The sequence below is a fragment of the Crinia signifera genome, chromosome 7 (genome assembly GCF_055691185.1).
Source record: "Crinia signifera chromosome 7, ASM5569118v1, whole genome shotgun sequence".
In the NCBI taxonomy this organism is placed as follows: Eukaryota; Metazoa; Chordata; class Amphibia; order Anura; family Myobatrachidae; genus Crinia; species Crinia signifera.
The window spans coordinates 136352946-136371952 of NC_139223.1; the positions used below are offsets into that span (position 1 = coordinate 136352946).

The 19007-nt window shown below is 46.3% G+C and overlaps 1 protein-coding gene across 5 annotated transcripts in view; it reads right to left on the reverse strand.

The window, feature by feature from the left end:
- Nucleotides 1–19007, reverse strand: part of KYNU (kynureninase) — a 116695-nt gene that overhangs the window by 66542 nt on the left and 31146 nt on the right. For all 5 annotated transcript variants that reach the window (XM_083153862.1, XM_083153861.1, XM_083153859.1 and 2 more), the window contains exons 6-8: nt 17858–17929; nt 12704–12778; nt 7989–8135 (exon numbers count right to left, since the gene is read on the reverse strand). In XM_083153862.1, coding sequence (XP_083009988.1) covers nt 7989–8135; nt 12704–12778; nt 17858–17929 — 294 coding nt within the window. The remainder of the gene's footprint in view (nt 1–7988; nt 8136–12703; nt 12779–17857; nt 17930–19007) is intronic.

Here is a 19007-nt window from a genome sequence, read left to right on the forward strand (position 1 = left end):
ACTGCCGCTATATCGCCTCACAACCATGCCAGGAGAAGACACATCCCCTTGCATTTGCCCGCACCAGGAGAAATCATTTAATGGTCGCCAACCAGCGAAGGATTTCTACAGGGCACGCCAATATAAGTCAGTGGCAAGTCGCCAAGTCTGTTCAGACACCACATGCACAGAAAAAACCATTGCTGCCCCGTATGAACGAGCGAGGGAGCGAATGAACCCAAATGACCCCCTATATGTTGGGTACTAATGGTCTATGTGTTATATGCAATGATCTCTGCGTTATCTGGCAGTCACTGGGATGCTTTCTGAAATATATGGTGGCAGTGATGTTCTCTATATAATACGGTGGTTATTGCAATTATCTCTGCAGTATTTGGTGGGCACTGATGTATGTCGTATATAGTATTAGGGGGGTGATTCTGGTTGGTTTGCAAAAGAAAACTCTTCTTTAACGGACAAAACCATGTGGACTGCAGATGGGGCAGATGTAACACGTGCAGAGAGAGTTACATTTGGGTGGGGGTGTACTTCAAACTGATATCTAAATTGCAGTGTAAGTATACATCAGCCAGTATTTATTCTGCACAGTAACAATATCATTTACCCATAAGTAACTCTCTTTGCACATGTTACATCTGCCCCCCCTGCAGTGCACATGGGTTTGCCCATTAAAGGAGGAGTTTGCTTTTGCAAACCAACCAGATCCAGCATTATCTGGCAGTCACTGGGATGCTTTTTGAATTATATGGTGTCATTGATATTCTCCATATTATATGGTGGCTATTGGGATGCTCTCTGAAGTATATGGTGGGCACTGATGGTCATGTATTATATCATGGACACTGTAATGTTATCAGCATTATATGGCAGTCACTGTGATGGTCACTATTCTAAATAGTCATCACTGTGATGCTTTCTACAGTATATGGCAGTCACTATGGCCATCAATTAACTACGGCGCTGCTGATACCCTGTCTTTTGGGGCACACCGCCCTTATTAACAGTGTGGGGCCAAAGGATATTGTTGCACACCCCAACCCCCCCCCCCCTCGATGACACTGACTATCTTGCGGGGGCTGGGATGCGGGCGCTACCTCCCGTCAATAACATTGACCAGCTCGAAGGGAAAGGGGGGGTGCTGGCGCTACCCCCACCAATGACACTGACTAGCTCCGGGGGGCGGGTGTGCGGGTGCTACCTCCCGCGATATAACAGGTTCTTCTTCTAATGTAAGACAGGCCAACCTGTGGCTCTCCAGATGTTGTCAAACTACAAATCCCAGCATGATGGGATTTGTAGTTTGACAACATCTGGAGAGCCAAAGGTTGGCCAGGCCTGCTCTAATCACTCATTCTTTTTTATTCCTATTATTATTATTATTATTAATAATAATAATGTGCTGAAGCTCTGTATATTGAGGTAATGATGATATGTAAATGCCTGAACAAACTCCCAATCTCACAGGAACGGGAACCTTTTCAGCTGCACCTGATTACACTGTTCTTATTTCCAGCTACTAAGAACAAAGCTCTCTTCCTGCTTCCTTCTCTTCTGTTCTGTGCTTAGAACATTCATGCAGTGTATGCAGCATCAATAGACCCACATTCTAGTAGAAGATACATTGAAACTGAACACGTAACCAAATGTCTTATCTTGTCTGCAGGAAGAGGACTTTTTAAGCATATTTGTAATTAACCTTGTAAAATCCACCCTGATAATCCATTAATCGTTAAGATCATGTTGAGCTGTTTGTAAGAAAATTCACAATGTCTTTAATCCTTTGATGTGGGCCAGCTCCAGTCTCATCTGCTATAACAATAAACTTAATTTATTCCTTAAAAAACTCTTCTGTATTTAGTAAAGGAATCCGAACAACCTGTTCTCTTGTGAAGATTCTTTGTTTACAACCTTTACTTTATTCTTTGTTTCAGGGCCGGTGCAAGGCTTCTCAGCACCCCCCCCCCCCCACACCCCCCGGGAGGGTGGCCAAGTCCCCTGCTTCTCCTGGAGGTCCTCTGCACCCACAACAGAGTACAAGGAGAAGGGGCAGCAATGTAGGAAGTATGACTCAAGGGAAAGTATAGAGGTGAGATCTTAGACATTCCACAGCCGCCGCCTGCATTAAATACTACAAGGATCCTCATAGACATCCTTGATTTTTTGATTTGCAGACTTGGTGGTGCCCCCCAGATCCCGGCGCCCTAGGCAGATGCCTAAAGCTGCCTAGTGGTAGAGCCGGCCCTGCTTTGTTTACAACCTTTAGTCTCTAGTTCTACGTTAGATGTCATTTAGCAGGGCTATAGCTCAGGGATAATGCAAGTTGTGCCACAGCAGAGTGTAGAGTCCTGTGGCTTGCAGTATGCCTGAAATGGCACCATCCAGCTGCTAGCACTGGTTCTGGAATGGCACCCTGCAGCCGCTAGCACTGGTCCTGGAATGGCACCCTGCAGCCGCTAGCACTGGTCCTGGAATGGCACCCTGCAGCCGCTAGCACTGGTTCTGGAAAGGCACCCTGCAGCCGCTAGCACTGGATCTGGAATGGCACCCTGCAGCCGCTAGCACTGGATCTGGAATGGCACCCTGCAGCCGCTAGCACTGGTTCTGGTATGGCACCCTGCAGTCACTAGCACTGGTCCTGGAATGGCACCCTGCAGCCGCTAGCGCTGGATTGGCACCCTGCAGCCACTAGCATTGGACCTGGAATGGCACCCTGCAGCCACTAGCATTGGACCTGGTATGGCACCCTGCAGTCACTAGCACTGGTCCTGGAATGTCACCCTGCAGCCGCTAGCACTGGATTGGCACCCTGCAGCCACTAGCATTGGACCTGGAATGGCACCCTGCAGCCACTAGCACTGATCCTGGAATGGCACCCTGCAGCTGCTAGTACTCTGATCCTGTAATGGCACCCTGCAGCCGCTATCACTGGTCCAGGAATGGCACCCTGCAGCCATTAGAACTGGTCCTGGAATGGCACCATTCAGCTGCTACCACTGGTCTTGGAATGGCACCCTGCAGCCGCTACCACTGGTCTTGGAATGTCACCCTGCAGCCGTTACCACTGGTCTTGGAATGGCACCCTGCAGCCGCTAGCACTGGTCCTGGAATGGCACCCTGCACCCACTAGCACGGGTCCTGGAATGGCACCCTGCACCCACTAGCACTGGACCTGGAATGGCACCCTGCAGCCACTAGCACTTGTCTTGGAATGGCACCCTGTAGCCGCTAGCACTGGTCCTGGAATGGCACCATGCAGCTGCTAGCACTGGTCCTTGAGTGTCACCCTGCAGCCAATAGCACTGGTTCTGGAATGGCACCCTGCATCCACTAGCACTGCTCCTGGAATGGCACCCTGCAGCTGCTAGCACTGGTCCTGGAATAGCACCCTGCAGCCGCTAGCACTGGACCTGGAATGAGACCCTGCAGCCACTAGCACTTGTCCTGGAATGGCACCCTGCAGCCACTTTTACTGATCCTGGAATGGCACCCTGCAGCCACTAGCACTGCTCCTGGAATGGCACCCTGCAGCCGCTAGCACTGCTCCTGGAATGGCACCCTGCAGCTGCTATCACTGCTCCTGGAATGGCACCCTGCTTCCACTAGCACTGGTCCTGGAATGGCATCCTGCTTCCACTAGCACTGGTCCTGGAATGGCACCCTGCAGCCACTAGCACTGGACCTGGAATGGCACCCTGCAGCCACTAGCACTTGTCTTGGAATGGCACCCTGCAGCCGCTAGCACTGGTCCTGGAATGACACCATTCAGCTGCTAGCACGGGTCCTGGAATGGCACCCTGCAGCCGCTAGCACTGGACCTGGAATGGCACCCTGCAGCCGCTAGCACTTGTCTTGGAATGGCACCCTGCAGCCGCTAGCACTGGTCCTGGAATGGCACCTTGCAGCCGCTAGCACTGGTCCTGGAATGGCACCTTGCAGCCGCTAGCACGGGTCCTGGAATGGCACCCTGCAGCCGCTAGCACTGGTCCTGGTATGGCACTCTGCAGTCACTAGCACTGGTCCTGGAATGTCACCCTGCAGCCGCTAGCACTGGATTGGCACCCTGCAGCCACTAGCATTGGACCTAGAATGGCACCCTGTAGCCACTGGCACTGATCCCGGAATGGCACCCTGCAGCTGCTAGTACTCTGATCCTGTAATGGCACCCTGCAGACCCTATCACTGGTCCAGGAATGGCACCCTGCAGCCACTAGAACTGGTTTTGGAATGTTACCCTGCAGCCGTTACCACTGGTCTTGGAATGGCACCCTGCAGCCGCTAGCACTGGTCCTGGAATGGCACCCTGCTTCTGTAACACCCCATAACTGTGGAATAATAGGTGCCGTGCATTCCAGTTAACCAGGGGTTAATAAACCCCAGCACTAGGCACAGCTCAGACCTAAAGAGTTAAACACAGACAGGCTGGAGTGTGACAGGAAGAGAGAGGTCAGAGGTGACCTGAGCCAGCAGCGTGATTGAGGAAGTTAGCAGCTAGCACAGAGAGAGGAGACTTCTCCATGCAGCCTGAAAGACACTGGGCAACCTAGAGAGAGGAAGACAGCAGTGTGGCACCTGTGACCCCTGACCTGCCAGACACTTGAGCAGCACAGAGCTCCAGTAATGAGTGGCAGCCCAGCCTGTGAGAGAAGGAGCGTGCAAACTGTTCAAGAGAACACAGCAGTCACAGTGTCAAGCTGCCAGAGCCCTGCAGTAAATATTAAATGCCAGCCCAGCAGCCAGCACAGAGCCCAGCAGCCAGAGCCCAGCAGCCAGCACGTGGGTAGCACAGAGCACAGTAGCCAGAGCCCAGCAGCATGGTGCAAGCAGCAGCAGCAGAGCCTGGACAGCAGAGGCACCATTGATGCAGTCACCAGGGACAGAGTCCGGGAGATCGAGACTGGTTGGAACCAGCACCTGCAGCCGATGCAGGTACCTTACTGCACACTGTGCCCCCGCCTACCACCCCTATTATATCGCCCGCCAGGCACATTATAGGGTCAGGGACCCATGGACACCCCTAGCGCATGACAGGGTTGTACCCATTGAGGCCGCATAGAGAGTCACAGTGCAGGCCAGTGGCCAGTAGTCCTGTGTAGCTGATTGTGGCAACGTCTAGGCGCCCACACTAGCAGTCCCAGGAGGGTACACAGCACTGGTGAAGACTTACTGATCCCAGCCGGACGCAAGATCTTCAAAGCCTTCCCCAAGACCTCCCCCTTCACCGTCCTTGCCCATTCCTTATAGCAGCCTCCCAGAGTTGCCACAGTAGAGACCACTGGTCTCGGAGTGGCACTCTGCAGCCACTAGCACTGGTCCTGGAATGGCACCCTGCTGCCCCTAGCACTGGTCCTGGAATAGCACCCTGCAGCCGCTAGCACTGGTCCTGGAATGGCACCCTGCTTCCACTAGCACTGGTCCTGGAATGGCACCCTGCAGCTGCTAGCACTGGTCCTGGAATAGCACCCTGCAGCCGCTAGCACTGGTCCTGGAATGGCACCCTGCTTCCACTAGCACTGGTCCTGGAATGGCACCCTGCAGCCACTAGCACTGGACCTGGAATGGCACCCTGCAGCCACTAGCACTTGTCTTGGAATGGCACCCTGCAGCCGCTAGCACTGGTCCTGGAATGGCACCCTGCAGCCGCTAGCACTGGTCCTGGAATGGCACCATGCAGCTGCTAGCACGGGTCCTGTAGTGGCACCCTGCAGCCAATAGCACTGGTCCTAGAGTGGCACCCTGCAGCCGCTACCACTGGTCCTGGAATGGCACCCTGCAGCCGCTACCACTGGTCCTGGAATGTCACCATGCAGCCGCCACCACTGGTCTTGGAATGGCACCATGCAGCCACTAGCACTGGTCCTGGAATGGCACCCTGCAGCCGCTACCACTGGTCTTGGAATGGCACCCTGCAGCCGCTACCACTGGTTTTGGAATGGCACCCTGCAGCCGCTACCACTGGTCCTGAAATGGCACCCTGCAGCCGCTACCATTGGTCCTCGAGTGGCACCCTGCAGCCACTAACACTACAGCAGAGCTGCCCGCTATGTCCCTAGAGTGCTGTACAACAAGCACTACCGCAGAGATACCCTTTGTGATCTTAGATCGCTGCAGGCAATGCTTTACCTCAGACACTGGTGCTGCAGGCAGTGCTCTACTTATCAGAGCCGGGGTCGTTGATGCCAGCCCTGCCCCAAGGCATGACCTACAGGGCGCAGTGCTGTCTTGTTATGTCACAGTAATATACAAAATAAGCAATTTATTTATGTACTGCTTTAGTTCCTGGTGTTATAGTTGTTAGGAATTGGAATCTGCACATCAAAATGAATAAAGAACATTACTACTTAATTGTTGTCTAGTGCTATTTAAACCAAACACATCCCCTCATTACTGATCTACATATATGGTTTAGGGCAGTGGTTCCCAAACTTTTTTAAATCACGGCACCCTAGAGCATCAAAATGTTTTCAAGGCACCCCATAGGCCAAATGTTTCTTATTGAGAAATGTAGAAAAAAAAAATTACAGTAAGTACATTGTGTGTATATGTCACAGTTATGTGGTGAGGGACAGGATTTGCTCCTGTTAGTCCACATATATTATGATTGGCAGCCACTAGCACTAGTTTTGCTTGTTACATTGACCATTAATAATAGGAATTGATCATTGTCCACCAATCCAAGCCACCCCTGCAAGTGTCCTGAGGCACCCCAGGGAGCCTAGGCACACAGTTTGGGAACCACTGGTTTAGGGCCTTTTTCTGAATCGCTTGCACGGAGGAGCATTGTTTTGCTTCTGCGCACATGTATTTATGCGCATGTGCAGACACTGGGTGCGAGAGGGCACAGCAAACTGCTAGTTAGCTGTCCCGTTTGCACCTAGCAGTGCGGGTAGGGTGCATAGGGCGGTTGCGAGGGGTCGCGCCCATGGCAACGCCCAGCATTTCATGGGCGTTCCTATGAAAACGCTGGGCGTTCCCATGGTGATTACCCCGTGACGTGGGTGCGGGGGAGGGCAGCTAACATCAATGGATGTCAGCAGCCTGCCCACTTGCTGCACATTTCGCAGCGTTGTATGTGGACCAGAATAAGGTCCTTAATCTCAGAGCAGAGAAATATAATCTCAGACAAATTTGTACCTTTGCATAATAGAGTTTGGGGAACATAAATCAAACATTCTAAAAGAGACAAACAAATACTGTAAATTGCCACTAGCAAACAATCAAATGTAACATTAAACAGTACATTCTATGACATGATAGGTATAACCTATTTAGATACTATCTCCTCCTTTGTTAACATGCTACAATTCCTAACATGACCATGTACAGGATGATCCGACCTCTTATACTACTCAATGACTGCTCAGATATACTTCAGATTGGCTTCTAGATTGTAAGCTCTTGTTCTCACTCGCTTCCAGCGGTGCAGCTAGGTGTCACAGTGCCTGGAGCAAGACCATGTTTCGCTTTAATTAATTACTAGTTAAAAAAATCAGTAGAACATTTTAGGGCCCTCACAACTTCTACCCATCCAGCACCTGTCAGTTGCTACATCCCTGCTAAAAAAAAAAAAAAACAGATCGGAATGGCAGTTTCATCAAGTCTGCTGAGCTATCCTACCCCCTCCCCTGTTTTTGGAATGAGCCATTACAGATACAAAAGATTGATTCATTTTATCTCTCTATCCTTTTTATTTTTTTTTTTAAACTAGGTCAGGAATCCAGAGTAGCTTTGGCTCTGGGGCACTAAGGTTAAGTCACCAAAGGCCAATCATAAGAAAATATGAAGTGAACGATTTGGTATAGAGCCCGTCTCTTGCAGGCTGACGAGCTGAGCAAGACTAATGTCAGCACTCCCGGGATCTATCTGCTGCCTGAAAAACACATCCAAGACAGCAGCTGGTTTATCCCAAGTCCAATTTCCCTGCTTATCACAGGAAATATATACTGCACAAAAGTGCAATATTGTGATATTAGTAATCATAGACCACCTACCTTTCTGTGGCCAGCTTCTGTAATTTTGGGGATGTCAAATAACTGCCCTGTATAATACTGCACCCCACTGAATAGGACAACAGCTATGGAATCACCTTCACTTTCAATAATCGACAGAATATCTTCGGTCCTTAAAGTTTCTTCTCCCTGTGAAAATAGAATTTGTCATTTTAATAAAAAAAAAATAGCATCTAAATATCTAAGTGGAACAAATTTTAACTATCCACAAGTCAAAATAATTGTATGCATTAAAGAACAACATTAATATACAGTAAGGGGAGAATTCAATTTAAAGTGATGTACTTAGTATTTTAAGCTGCCAACATTACAATAAGGTAATTTCCTAAGCACCTTTATGGAGTACAGGGGAAAATATAACATTGTTACAGCTTGTGAATAGATGTGGCCCAACTGTTCTACGGATGCACTTTGTGTTGAATTGAATCCATTATATAGTTTTGCCAATTCTCATATGATTCCCTTTGAGTGAGTCTGATTGATGCACTTCTTTTTTTATTTGGAAGGGGCCCATTCATCATCGACCCCCTATAATACAGCATCCAACTCAAGTTACAACGGTGGAATACCTTATTACCAGAATGGCTCCAATGCACGGACAGCTTTTCCTGAAAATCAGCTTTACCTGCAGTCACTATTGTGATACTCGGTCCACCATGTTGGCTTTTGCTCATATGAGGCCTGAGGTCTCCATGCACACAGCCTAACATCACATTGTGAGACCGCCAACCCCCAACCTTCTTCCCATAGGAAAGAACGGGGCTCTGAGAACAAATGCCATCTGAATATTAGGCAGTCCTTTTAGTAATGAATGGGCCTGTCACAGTGCCATCTTTCCCATTGGGCTTGTACCCAGGGACACGAGGATTCTAATGGGCCCTCCACCCACCCCAATGGGGAAGACGACACTACCCCGGGGAGCTGCTGAGGGGTGGGGAGCAGCGGGGTCCGGGCAGCGGTGGCTGGAAGCTTGTAGCACTGTGCTATTTGCCAGGCAGAAAGCGGTACTGAATTTGAATTTGAAAATTGGCTGAGATAATTCAGCCAATCAGCATCCAACCAGTCTTTTCTAATTCAGCATTGCTTTCCACCCGCTGCAAATTTCGCCACAAGCTCCCAGCCCCCGCTGCCCGAACGCCACTGCCTGCACGGAGAGGGAAATTAATTTTTTTGCCCAGGGGCCCGGTGAATTATTTTGCCCAGGGGCCCTGACCTGTCACTTAAAACATAAAAATTCTAGCATGCGGTTGATGTACCAAGAACAGTTTATAGACAGATGCTGAGTGGGTTCTATGTGCAACTTCTCCCCTGGACCACCATTTCATGACATCAATCCCAACATTTTGATAATTATAGTTTAAGAAAGTGAACAATTATTTTAGTATAATTATGTTGCAGAACCGAAAGGGTTTGTGACTTTAGGAGAGTTCTTGGATTGCATCTTTCTCGTCTACTAAAAATCTCTGCAGGCCAAGTTATCATTGGGGGAGAGACATAAGACCGAATGCAGTATTCATATATATTTCATGTGTTGACGAACGCTCCTGTGAATCAGCTGGTTATTGAGGCATTGCATTCAGGACTCATATGAGTACATAATGTATACTGTGGGCGAATACTCGGTGATACTGGAAGTTCTTTACCTGGGATAAACTGCAGGATTCCATTTGCTTTAAAAATAGTAAATCTGCCATAAACAAAGACAGAGCAAAACGTTTATCCACCCAGGGACTAATTAGCAGATCCGTACATGGTTATTTATACTAGTTTAATGGAATTGTTAAAGGTTTAAAGAACTTAGCCTTTTATAAAATGGAAAGACATAAAATGGCGCTGCTTCCACCATATGTTCTTTTAAGTACATTGTAACCTTCTTAAATGTTAATGATGATGCAACTGAGAAATTGTCATTTTTCAGGAAAAAAAGGGTTTCTAATAAAAGGTGACTGGAGCTTGGATCCGAGGGAATTCAACTAAGGGGGTTTTTTTTGTCTGTGTGTTTTTTTTTTAATCTGATTTGAAATCTGTGGATCCACGATGAAAAGGTCAAGTTATTCAGAAATGTCCCTTGTTTCCATCCTTTGGGCAGTATTCAATGTGAAATTTTCTCCGTGCATGGCGAGAGATTTTTTCTCTCGCCATGCACTCTCCGTGTTCCGGAGCCTCCTGCTCCCCCTATTCAACGTGTTAAAGACTCGCCGCCACTCGCGGCGAGTCTTAACCCCTGCAGCGGACGAGCGTCCGCGGCAGGGAGCTGTCAGGGAGCCGGGGGACGTAGCAGCCAAGAGAGATTAAAGTCTCTCTTGGCTGCTGCAGGGGATATGGGGAGGGGAGCAGGGCTCCCCTGGACCCAGGCAGCACAGGCTGCCCCCCCTATAGCCAGCGGGGGACCCAGTATTCACTGTACCCGAACGTGCATCAGGTGCAGTGAATATATGAATATCTAATGAGCGGCTCGAGCGCTCCGGCCCCCTGCTGGCTGCACTGTGTAAAAAAAAAAAAAAAAAATGTAAAAAAATATTTTTTTTAAAATTAAATATATATTCATGTGCTATAGGCACATGAATAAAAATAACATGGCCCTTCACAGAAAAAAAAAACCTGATTTTTTTACACCAAAATTAAAAAAAACACCCTTTTAGTTTAAAAGTTCACATTCCTGCTCTCCATCAAAAGATGGAGAATTTCTACACGGAGAGAGACGGCGAGAATCACTTAGAAAGACGGAGAATATTTCACATTGAATAGGGTGGCTCGCCTTTGGAGAAAAAAAACCTCTCTCCACCGCGTGAAAAGCACAAACTCTCCAGAAATCACAGCGAATTTTTCTCATTGAATACTGCCCTTTGTCTTTTTATCTGATATCAGCATTCTGGAAACAACCGCCATGCTCTGCAATGGAGTACTGCAAATTCAGTGGCTTGATCTATGCCAGCAAAACAGATGCAGCACAACTTGTGGCATGAGGGAGATGTAAGGGGTGCACATTTAGTGCTACACGAGGAGGAGGGACTTTTTATAAAGGGGCGGGACAGTGTGTCAAATTCTGAGTTTGTAAAGTACGCCGAACAAGGGCCGCAGGACAGGACAGGCTTACACTAAAGGGAATGAAACTAGGATGGTAAATGATACTTCTTAGCCAGAATTTCCCGTATGGAGTATAGAGATTAATTCTAGGCATAATAGGTATGCTACCACACTGGGGTAGCTATACTGTAAAACCATAGTAGTGCTACGGATAAGGAATCAGTCTGGAACGCACTAGAGCATGTGTGCCTATAATGATAGCTGTACAATGTTAACAGTCAGTAGCAGCTCAGAACTAGGAATTCTAAATCATTGATGGTTTATGGCCGATGTTGAATACTTTTGCCATCGATGGGGGGAGAACCTTATGTTTTTTTTCAAAGTGCCAGAACACTGAGCGTAGCTGTGCCCCCCAACACCCGAAGTATAGCCCGCCTCCATGTTTTGATTGGCCCACAGGCCAATCATTAAAACAAAATGGATAACCGTAGATATTTAAAAAACATTGATAGTCATCCATTGCATAATTTAACACTATCTATGGTCAGTTGCACCATCAATGGCAACCATCAATGGCAATGATGGCCATCCCTACTCAGAACATTGATGAAATGCTACAGAATGGTGATTGCTAAATACTAGAACTCTGGTGAAACAATGGAGATAACTGGTACAGATGCTGGAGCTCAGAAACTGCTTCTGTTATATGGACCAGTAGACCTGGGTGATCAGTTGTCATGGTAATGGACGGGCGGTAGAGCATATTAAATAGGGAACTCGGCACTGTCAACATGCTTACGTATGTGACCAACTGCAAAACAAAATTTCATTATGTAGGGAAATATATTGTCAGCAGGGAAGAGTTGCAGGTAGGACATCTGACCAGTGTTTACAGAACCCACAGTGCCTTTGCATGCAGATTAGGCTATCTGGCTATTAAGAACTTAAAAAACAGAAACTACCATATTATTATGCTGCCAGTGATTAGTATATGATTACGGGGTCTAGAACGTCAATAAATCAGTTTATAGGGCACAATTATTCATTTTTTGGGAGATCGAGGCAACTCACTGAATTATTCTATTAAGATGACAATATTATTTTTAATTAAATTAGGAGTGCAGTAATAATTTATGTTAATTTTGGGAAATATTAATTGTAGAATCATTTAATTATAGTACACAAATGTGGCATAACAAGTGCCACTACGCACATCCCTCGATCGTTAATTAATACGGCCCCAAATTAAAATAAAATAGTACTGCCATCATTATTGAGCTAACAAAACACTAATGCCCCCTAATTAAGTAATAATTATTGCCACTAAAACACATTAAATATGACATGCTTGCTTATTAGATTATCAGTGGTCAGTGATGGCTTTTACTGTATGCAGCTGAAATTATCTTCTCACCAGAACAAGTTTGGGGTCTTTAAAACTGTTATACAGGTATATTAACAGTCATTTACAATTCAGTCTCTAAATTGCTTTTTTATACAACTGGTGGTTGGAGAATATGCATGAACTGAGTTCAGGGAATGACATATACTTGGAATAAATATAAAATCGAAACAAAAAAAAACCCCTTTAATTGTATCTATGTAGAAAACAAAAGATGAAGCTATTTGGCGTAAAAAACAGATACGAAAGTGTGTGTGGCAGCACAAACCTTGCGGGGATGGACTAGCAGCATGCTCTTCTCCACATCCAGGCCATGAAACTGGATCTGAGATTCCACAGTATACTGCAAGGCACAAGTCTTAGTTTTAAACGAAATACAGCAGCTTAATATACAATAAGAATCACACATTATAATCCATAGAAACTCTGAATGCTGAATAAGCAATGAGGAGACATGAACCACTAAACGGTTCTGACATGCTGACACTTTAGTTAGTAATCAGGTCATATGTAAATGAGATAGGGGGTGAGCCAATCAGAGTGTTCAAGGAGGAGTAGACAGGATAGAAAGGGGCATGTGATATAGGAAGCTTCCTCTTTTGCTTCAGAATCCCCTCCCTCCCGTCCCTATTTCTTATTCTTCGGCGGCGGTAAAGAACGGTCATCTTGTGTAGTTGTGTGAGTTTGTAGATAGTGGGTGCACTCTCCCTGACATCGATTGTCATGGGCCATGCTTCTGCACGGGGATGGCCGCACCATCTGCAAGAGTGGTGGTGCTGGAAAAGTGATCACCAGTGGTGTATGGATGGTATGGTGATGCTTACCCTCACTTTCCTATCTTGACCATTCTTTAAAGTATTAATTAGGTTAGAGTTAAGTTATGGTTGAAGTTTATAAAGTGTTTGGCATAAGGATACCCAATGGTGAGTTCATTATCTATCTATCTCTTATATACTGTATATACAGTAATTGTCCTTTCAACCACCATTTTCCTCAGTGCACAGGCGATATGTCTTAAAGTTGGCTGTGTAAGTGTTAAATGTTAATGTAAAATAAAAAGAGGTAGAAATGTATGTACTTAGAAAGACAAAGCAAAGGGATTGGGAAAAATACAGAAAGGTCTGGACCCCCGAATGCTGGACCAGACTGGCTCTCTGCACCAAGATCTGCCACTCTGGAACTTGTACTGTCTGTCCCCATCAAGGGAGGTTCCTATGACATCTATCACCAGGGAGATGTGGAGAAAGAGATTGCTGCCTCCATGTATAGTCCGGGGGTGGGGTAAATAAATAACGGAACAGTCTGAACCATATAAGAGGCTGTAATCGCTTAAAAAAAGCTGGGTTACCCAGCAAAATGTGTCAGGTGTAACCCAAGTGACAGTCTCTCTTATAAACAACCGGATTGAACTCTTTCCAATATTGGACCCCAACATGAGAACATCTCCAGCAGTGCTCATCTTCTGCCGGGACCATCATCTTCTGCTGGTGCAAGCTACAATTACCAGCAAACCTTCTCCACTCCAGGGATATCCACTCCAATATGTGAGTTATACAACATGGGACCCTATATTGACTGTTTACCTTCTATTGCACGTTCTACTGCATTGTGTCCCACAAACGAGGTTACCATAGGAATGGGACATATTCACTGCCTATTTGATTACCTTTCACTTATGAAAGCCTGTTTACTAACCATTGCACTTATATTCAAAGTTCCTGCAACCATTGCAGTGATATTTTAGTTTGGATATTGTTTTTACAAATAAATGCACTAATTGTTCATACCATGAGTTTTAATATTAGCTCTTCCTCTAATGCTGCCCATACACTTATGCGATTGGATGCGATGCACCATCGAAGTGTGATGCCCATCGCATCGGATTGCATCTTACGGTGCAAAAAGTGCCCCCTTTCCGCACCCGATGTCGCATGCCATCTTGCGATGGCACATCGGGTGCTGGAAGAGGACGGCAGAGTAGTGTAGTGTTATGAAGTAGCACTAGCGGGCGGCGGAGGTCAGTGCGGTGGCAGAATTTGAATTTTTTATAAAACACTGGGTGGCTCTCTGATTGGCTGAAATAGTTCAGACAATCAGAGGGCCATCCAGTGTTTTAAATATTTTTTTTCAAATTCTGCCGTCACCGCTGACCCCGGCCTCTTGCTAGAGCTACTTCATAGTAGATCACACTATTCAGCCAGATGCCGCCAGCAGTCCCTCCTGCCCTCTCTCCCCAAACCCCGATGCCGCTGAAAGCGTTCCCTCTGCCCCCACCCACGGATTGCATTTGAGCAATCGCATGGGTATAAAAACCACATGAGATCGCTCCTGCAATTCTATAGATTTTATGTGCAGCACATACGATCTATCGACGTGCATACAATCATTTGATTTATTGAACAGATGTGTTCGAAATCGAATGATTGCATGCAATATCTCATAAGTGTATGGGCTATATAAATATGCGCTGTGTTTTTCTTGTTGTTTACAGCAGGGCTATTTTTGTGCAGGCTCCAGCAGGAACTGTGGCCCTTATTCTAGTTCACTGTTTCTGACAAAATATTCCTCTGATGGTGAAAACCATGTGCACTGCAGGTGAGGCAGGTGTTACTTGTGCAGAGATAATTAGATTTGGGTGGGGTTTTACACCTGCCTCACCTGCAGTGCACATGGTTTTGTCCATCTGAGGAATATTTTGTCAGAAACAGTGAACTAGAATAAGGGCCTCAGTTCCTGCTGGAGCCTGCACAAAAATAGCCCTGGTTTACAGTATTAGCTTCTGTTTGTAAACAAATTCTATGATTGGAAGCCATAAGGCACTATACTCAGAGCCTGCCCTAGGAAATTTGATGCCCTACTATAGGCAAGACTTTGGCTGGTGCCCCCTAGCACTGCCAACAATTCCAATAATGACCCAGCACCCCACTTCCATGCACAGCACCCATCATCCTTCACCCATAGCAATCCACATGCACAGAGCCGTAACTAGACATTTTGGAGCATTGTTCCAGCACAGTAGTGCAACCTTATTCACATTACATCGCATAGTGTACCTTATTCATGTTACGCCACACTGTGTAACCTCTTTACATTATACATGTTATGCCCATCTCAGTCCACCACTGTCAAGGTGAGCTGGCCCTAGGCATTGAATACATGCCCCTAGGCATTCCAAATGCCCTAGATATTTGCCTAGTTTGCCTAGTTTGCCTATGCCTAGGGCCGGCTCTGATTATACTTATGCCCCTTTCAGACCGCACTTTTAAAACGGTAAATTGCCGTTTTTTTACCGTTTTAAAACGGTAATGTGTGCGGTCTGAAAGGTCCAGTCCCACTTAACCGGTTAGAAAATGCCGTTTTTTCTAACCGGTTAAAATGCAGGGTCCTACCCGTTTCTGAACCGGTATTTTAGCGCAAAAATCGGCTCAGAAACGGTATTTAGGACCCAGCCAATGAGCTGGGTCCTAAATTCAGCACAGTGAATACTTAATGAGCGCTCATTAAGTATTCACAGCACTGGAGCCCCCCCCCCGCACGTGTCGACACCCCCCGCGCGCGTGTCGACCCCCCCCGCGCGTGTCGGCGCCCCCCCCCCCCTGTCGACTTACCCCGTGCCGGTATCTCCGTTGTGGTTCCCGGCACTGCAGCTCAGTATGCTCGGAAAGCACTTATGAAAAAAGTGTCTTTCAGAAAATGGCTGCCCCCCATACGGAAGACAGTTTTTTTAAACAGGGTTTCCTATGGGGCAGCCATTTTCTGGAAGACACTTTTTTCATAAGTGCTTTCCGAGCATACTGAGCTGCAGTCCACAACGGAGGTACCGGCACGGGGTAAGTCGACACGGGGGGGGCGCCGACACGCGGGGTGGGGTGGGGGGGGGCGTCGACATGCGCGGGGGGCGTCGACATGCTCTCGGTCGACACGCGAGGGGGGGGGGGGGGGAGCTGCACGGAGGGGAGGGCTGAAGGCTGCACTGGCTTTGACCCTGTATTTGGAAAGTTTCCAAAAACGGGTCTGCCAGTGTCAAAAAATCGGCACTTAAACGGTAATATACCGTTTAAGTGCTGCGGTGTGAAAGGGGTTTTATCTGGCAGACCCGTTTTTGGAAACGTTTCCAAATACAGGGTCAAAGCCAGTTATGCGGTCTGAAAGCAGCATAACCTACTCAAAAAGCATGTTAGGGAGAACGTGAAGGTGACACTAAAGCCGGTTTCACATTGCAAAAACCTGCTTTCAACCCGTTTTTGTAAACATGTCTTAAAACGGGTCAAAAGCCAGTTAAACCCCTTTCATATTGCATGTTGTAAATGTATATTGCAGTTTAAATACCATTTTTGTACCTTTGAGATTCAACCCGTTTCACCCATAAAAATGTCATTTTATATGGCCTTTTCCTGCGTGTGGACGGGGATCACCCTTGTGTGGTTATCATTTGTAGCAAATACTGTTTCTGAGCTGTTCAGACTGCAGGGAAAACGGCTCAGAAACGTGTAGGATCCTGCTTTTAACACATTTCAAAATACCGGTATTTTTTTTTTTTAAATTAGGGATAGTAATAGACTATCTGTATTTTTTTTTTTATATATATATATATATATAACAGCTACATAATATGGGCTAGGTGAAATTAGGGATAGTGATAGACTCTTCAGGAAATCAGGAAGATTGCTACTACAGTATTTCAGTGAGTCTCCTTCAGAATGCAGGAGGCTAGGTAGCTATGACAAGCATTGGTTTTACATTTACCATATATAATTTAAATTGGTCCACAAGCCCAAAACATATCTGCAAGTGCTCTAAGGCACGTCAAGGTGCTATGGCATCCAGTTTGAGAACCAGTGTATTATGGACAGGAGCTTTGTGCAGTGATTAGGGGAAGGAGCAATAAAAGCAGCATTATGCAACCGTGTCTAAAACTTATGACCTGTCATTCGCCATTCATTAATCAAAGAATAAACCTCCGGAGACAGACTTACAGTGAATGTGAATCTTAAATGTACACCAACAACAAATTGTAATTCTGCCGCTTATTGCTGACAATTGTATGTTTTACTTATAATCTTGTTTTGCTCCTGTTTAAGTAAATGATATTTTGCCACCTGATATACTGTATCGCATCGATTTAACATTGCACATTCAGAACATCACAAGCCTCTGTCAGGAATGCATACGTTATGTGGGGCTAAGGCACAAGCTATCAGGGACTTTGAAAACAAAATCTTAAATCAATGAGCAAATTAATTTCTCTCTTGTAATGTGTTTTTCTATTGAGCGGACTGTGATATTTTATATTATTTTGAAGCGGAATACCTTTTGCTTTGTGTGGAGGATATTTCCTGCAGAAACATTATTATCACCATGTTTATTTAAAATAAAATGTACATTAACAGCTACTAAGTTGAGTGTTAGGTATGCCTCTTACATGGTCAGATGGAAAAGCTTTAGCTTCAAGCAGAATCTTGTGGCGAGTCTTTGTCGGTTTGTAGAAGGATAGCTAGAAAACAAAGCCAAAGGAAAGCAGTGAGCGGAGCGTCACACAAGGAGCCTTTTATCATATCATGACCTTAATGCTGTTATCAAAAAAGGATAAAAGAATTTGTAAAATAGTGTACAGTTATCTATGGGGGTTATTCAGACCTGATCACACAATTGCGAATTTGCAGTGATTATCGGTAGACTGCTCATGCGTACGGATTACATGCGTACATGTGAGACGCCATCTTGCGATACAATCCTGCAATTTTATTATCACGGCCATACATAAGTTGATTGAGGTAAAGCTGGCGTTAGTGGGTGGTAACCGGCAGTTTCTGGGAGTGTCAGAGAAAACGTAGATGTGCCCAGGTGTTTGAAGGTGTGACATCAGCTCTGGCCCCAAATGTGACTGCTTCTATCGCACTGGCCGAGTAAGTCCTGGGCTACGCACAGGCTGCACACAGTGGAGAAATCATTTGATGGTGAGCAGCCTGTGAATGCTTGTAGCTATCCGTCGATTCAGCTAATTTTCACAAGCCACGCAGACCACAGAAGCCGGCTAGGGCTGCACAATAATTCAGAGAGTGGCTTTGTGCAGTAAGCTAGCTCTCTGCTTATCACAGCTTGGACTGGCAGTGCTGCAGCCCATAGGTAACATCTGCTTCTGCTCAAAAACCCACCTGTTTGTGCTAGCGCCAGGGGCAATCCATTAGTCTTGTAAGCTGGCACTTATTGGGGATTCTGCTTTCTGTGCTTTAGGAGACCAGTTTTTGAGCGGATAACACATGCGTCTGGGAAGTTATACCAGATCTTATGCGTTCTCACTCATTACGGCTGCAATTGGATAGCCCAATTGTACTGTCAGGCTAAGAAGACCATTTTTTACCAAGCAGTAAATTATCACATTTGTAATAGTATATCCCCTTTAGACCTTTACATCATTTACCTCTAAATCTCCAGCTTCCTCTGCCCTACCTATAAACCAAGACATCATGTTATCATCATCCTGATCAACAGAGTTGAGATAGGGAAGAGTCAACCAAAGATAGTGAATTCACTGGGCAAGAGCAAGAGCAATTATCATGGTTCTTTTCTGT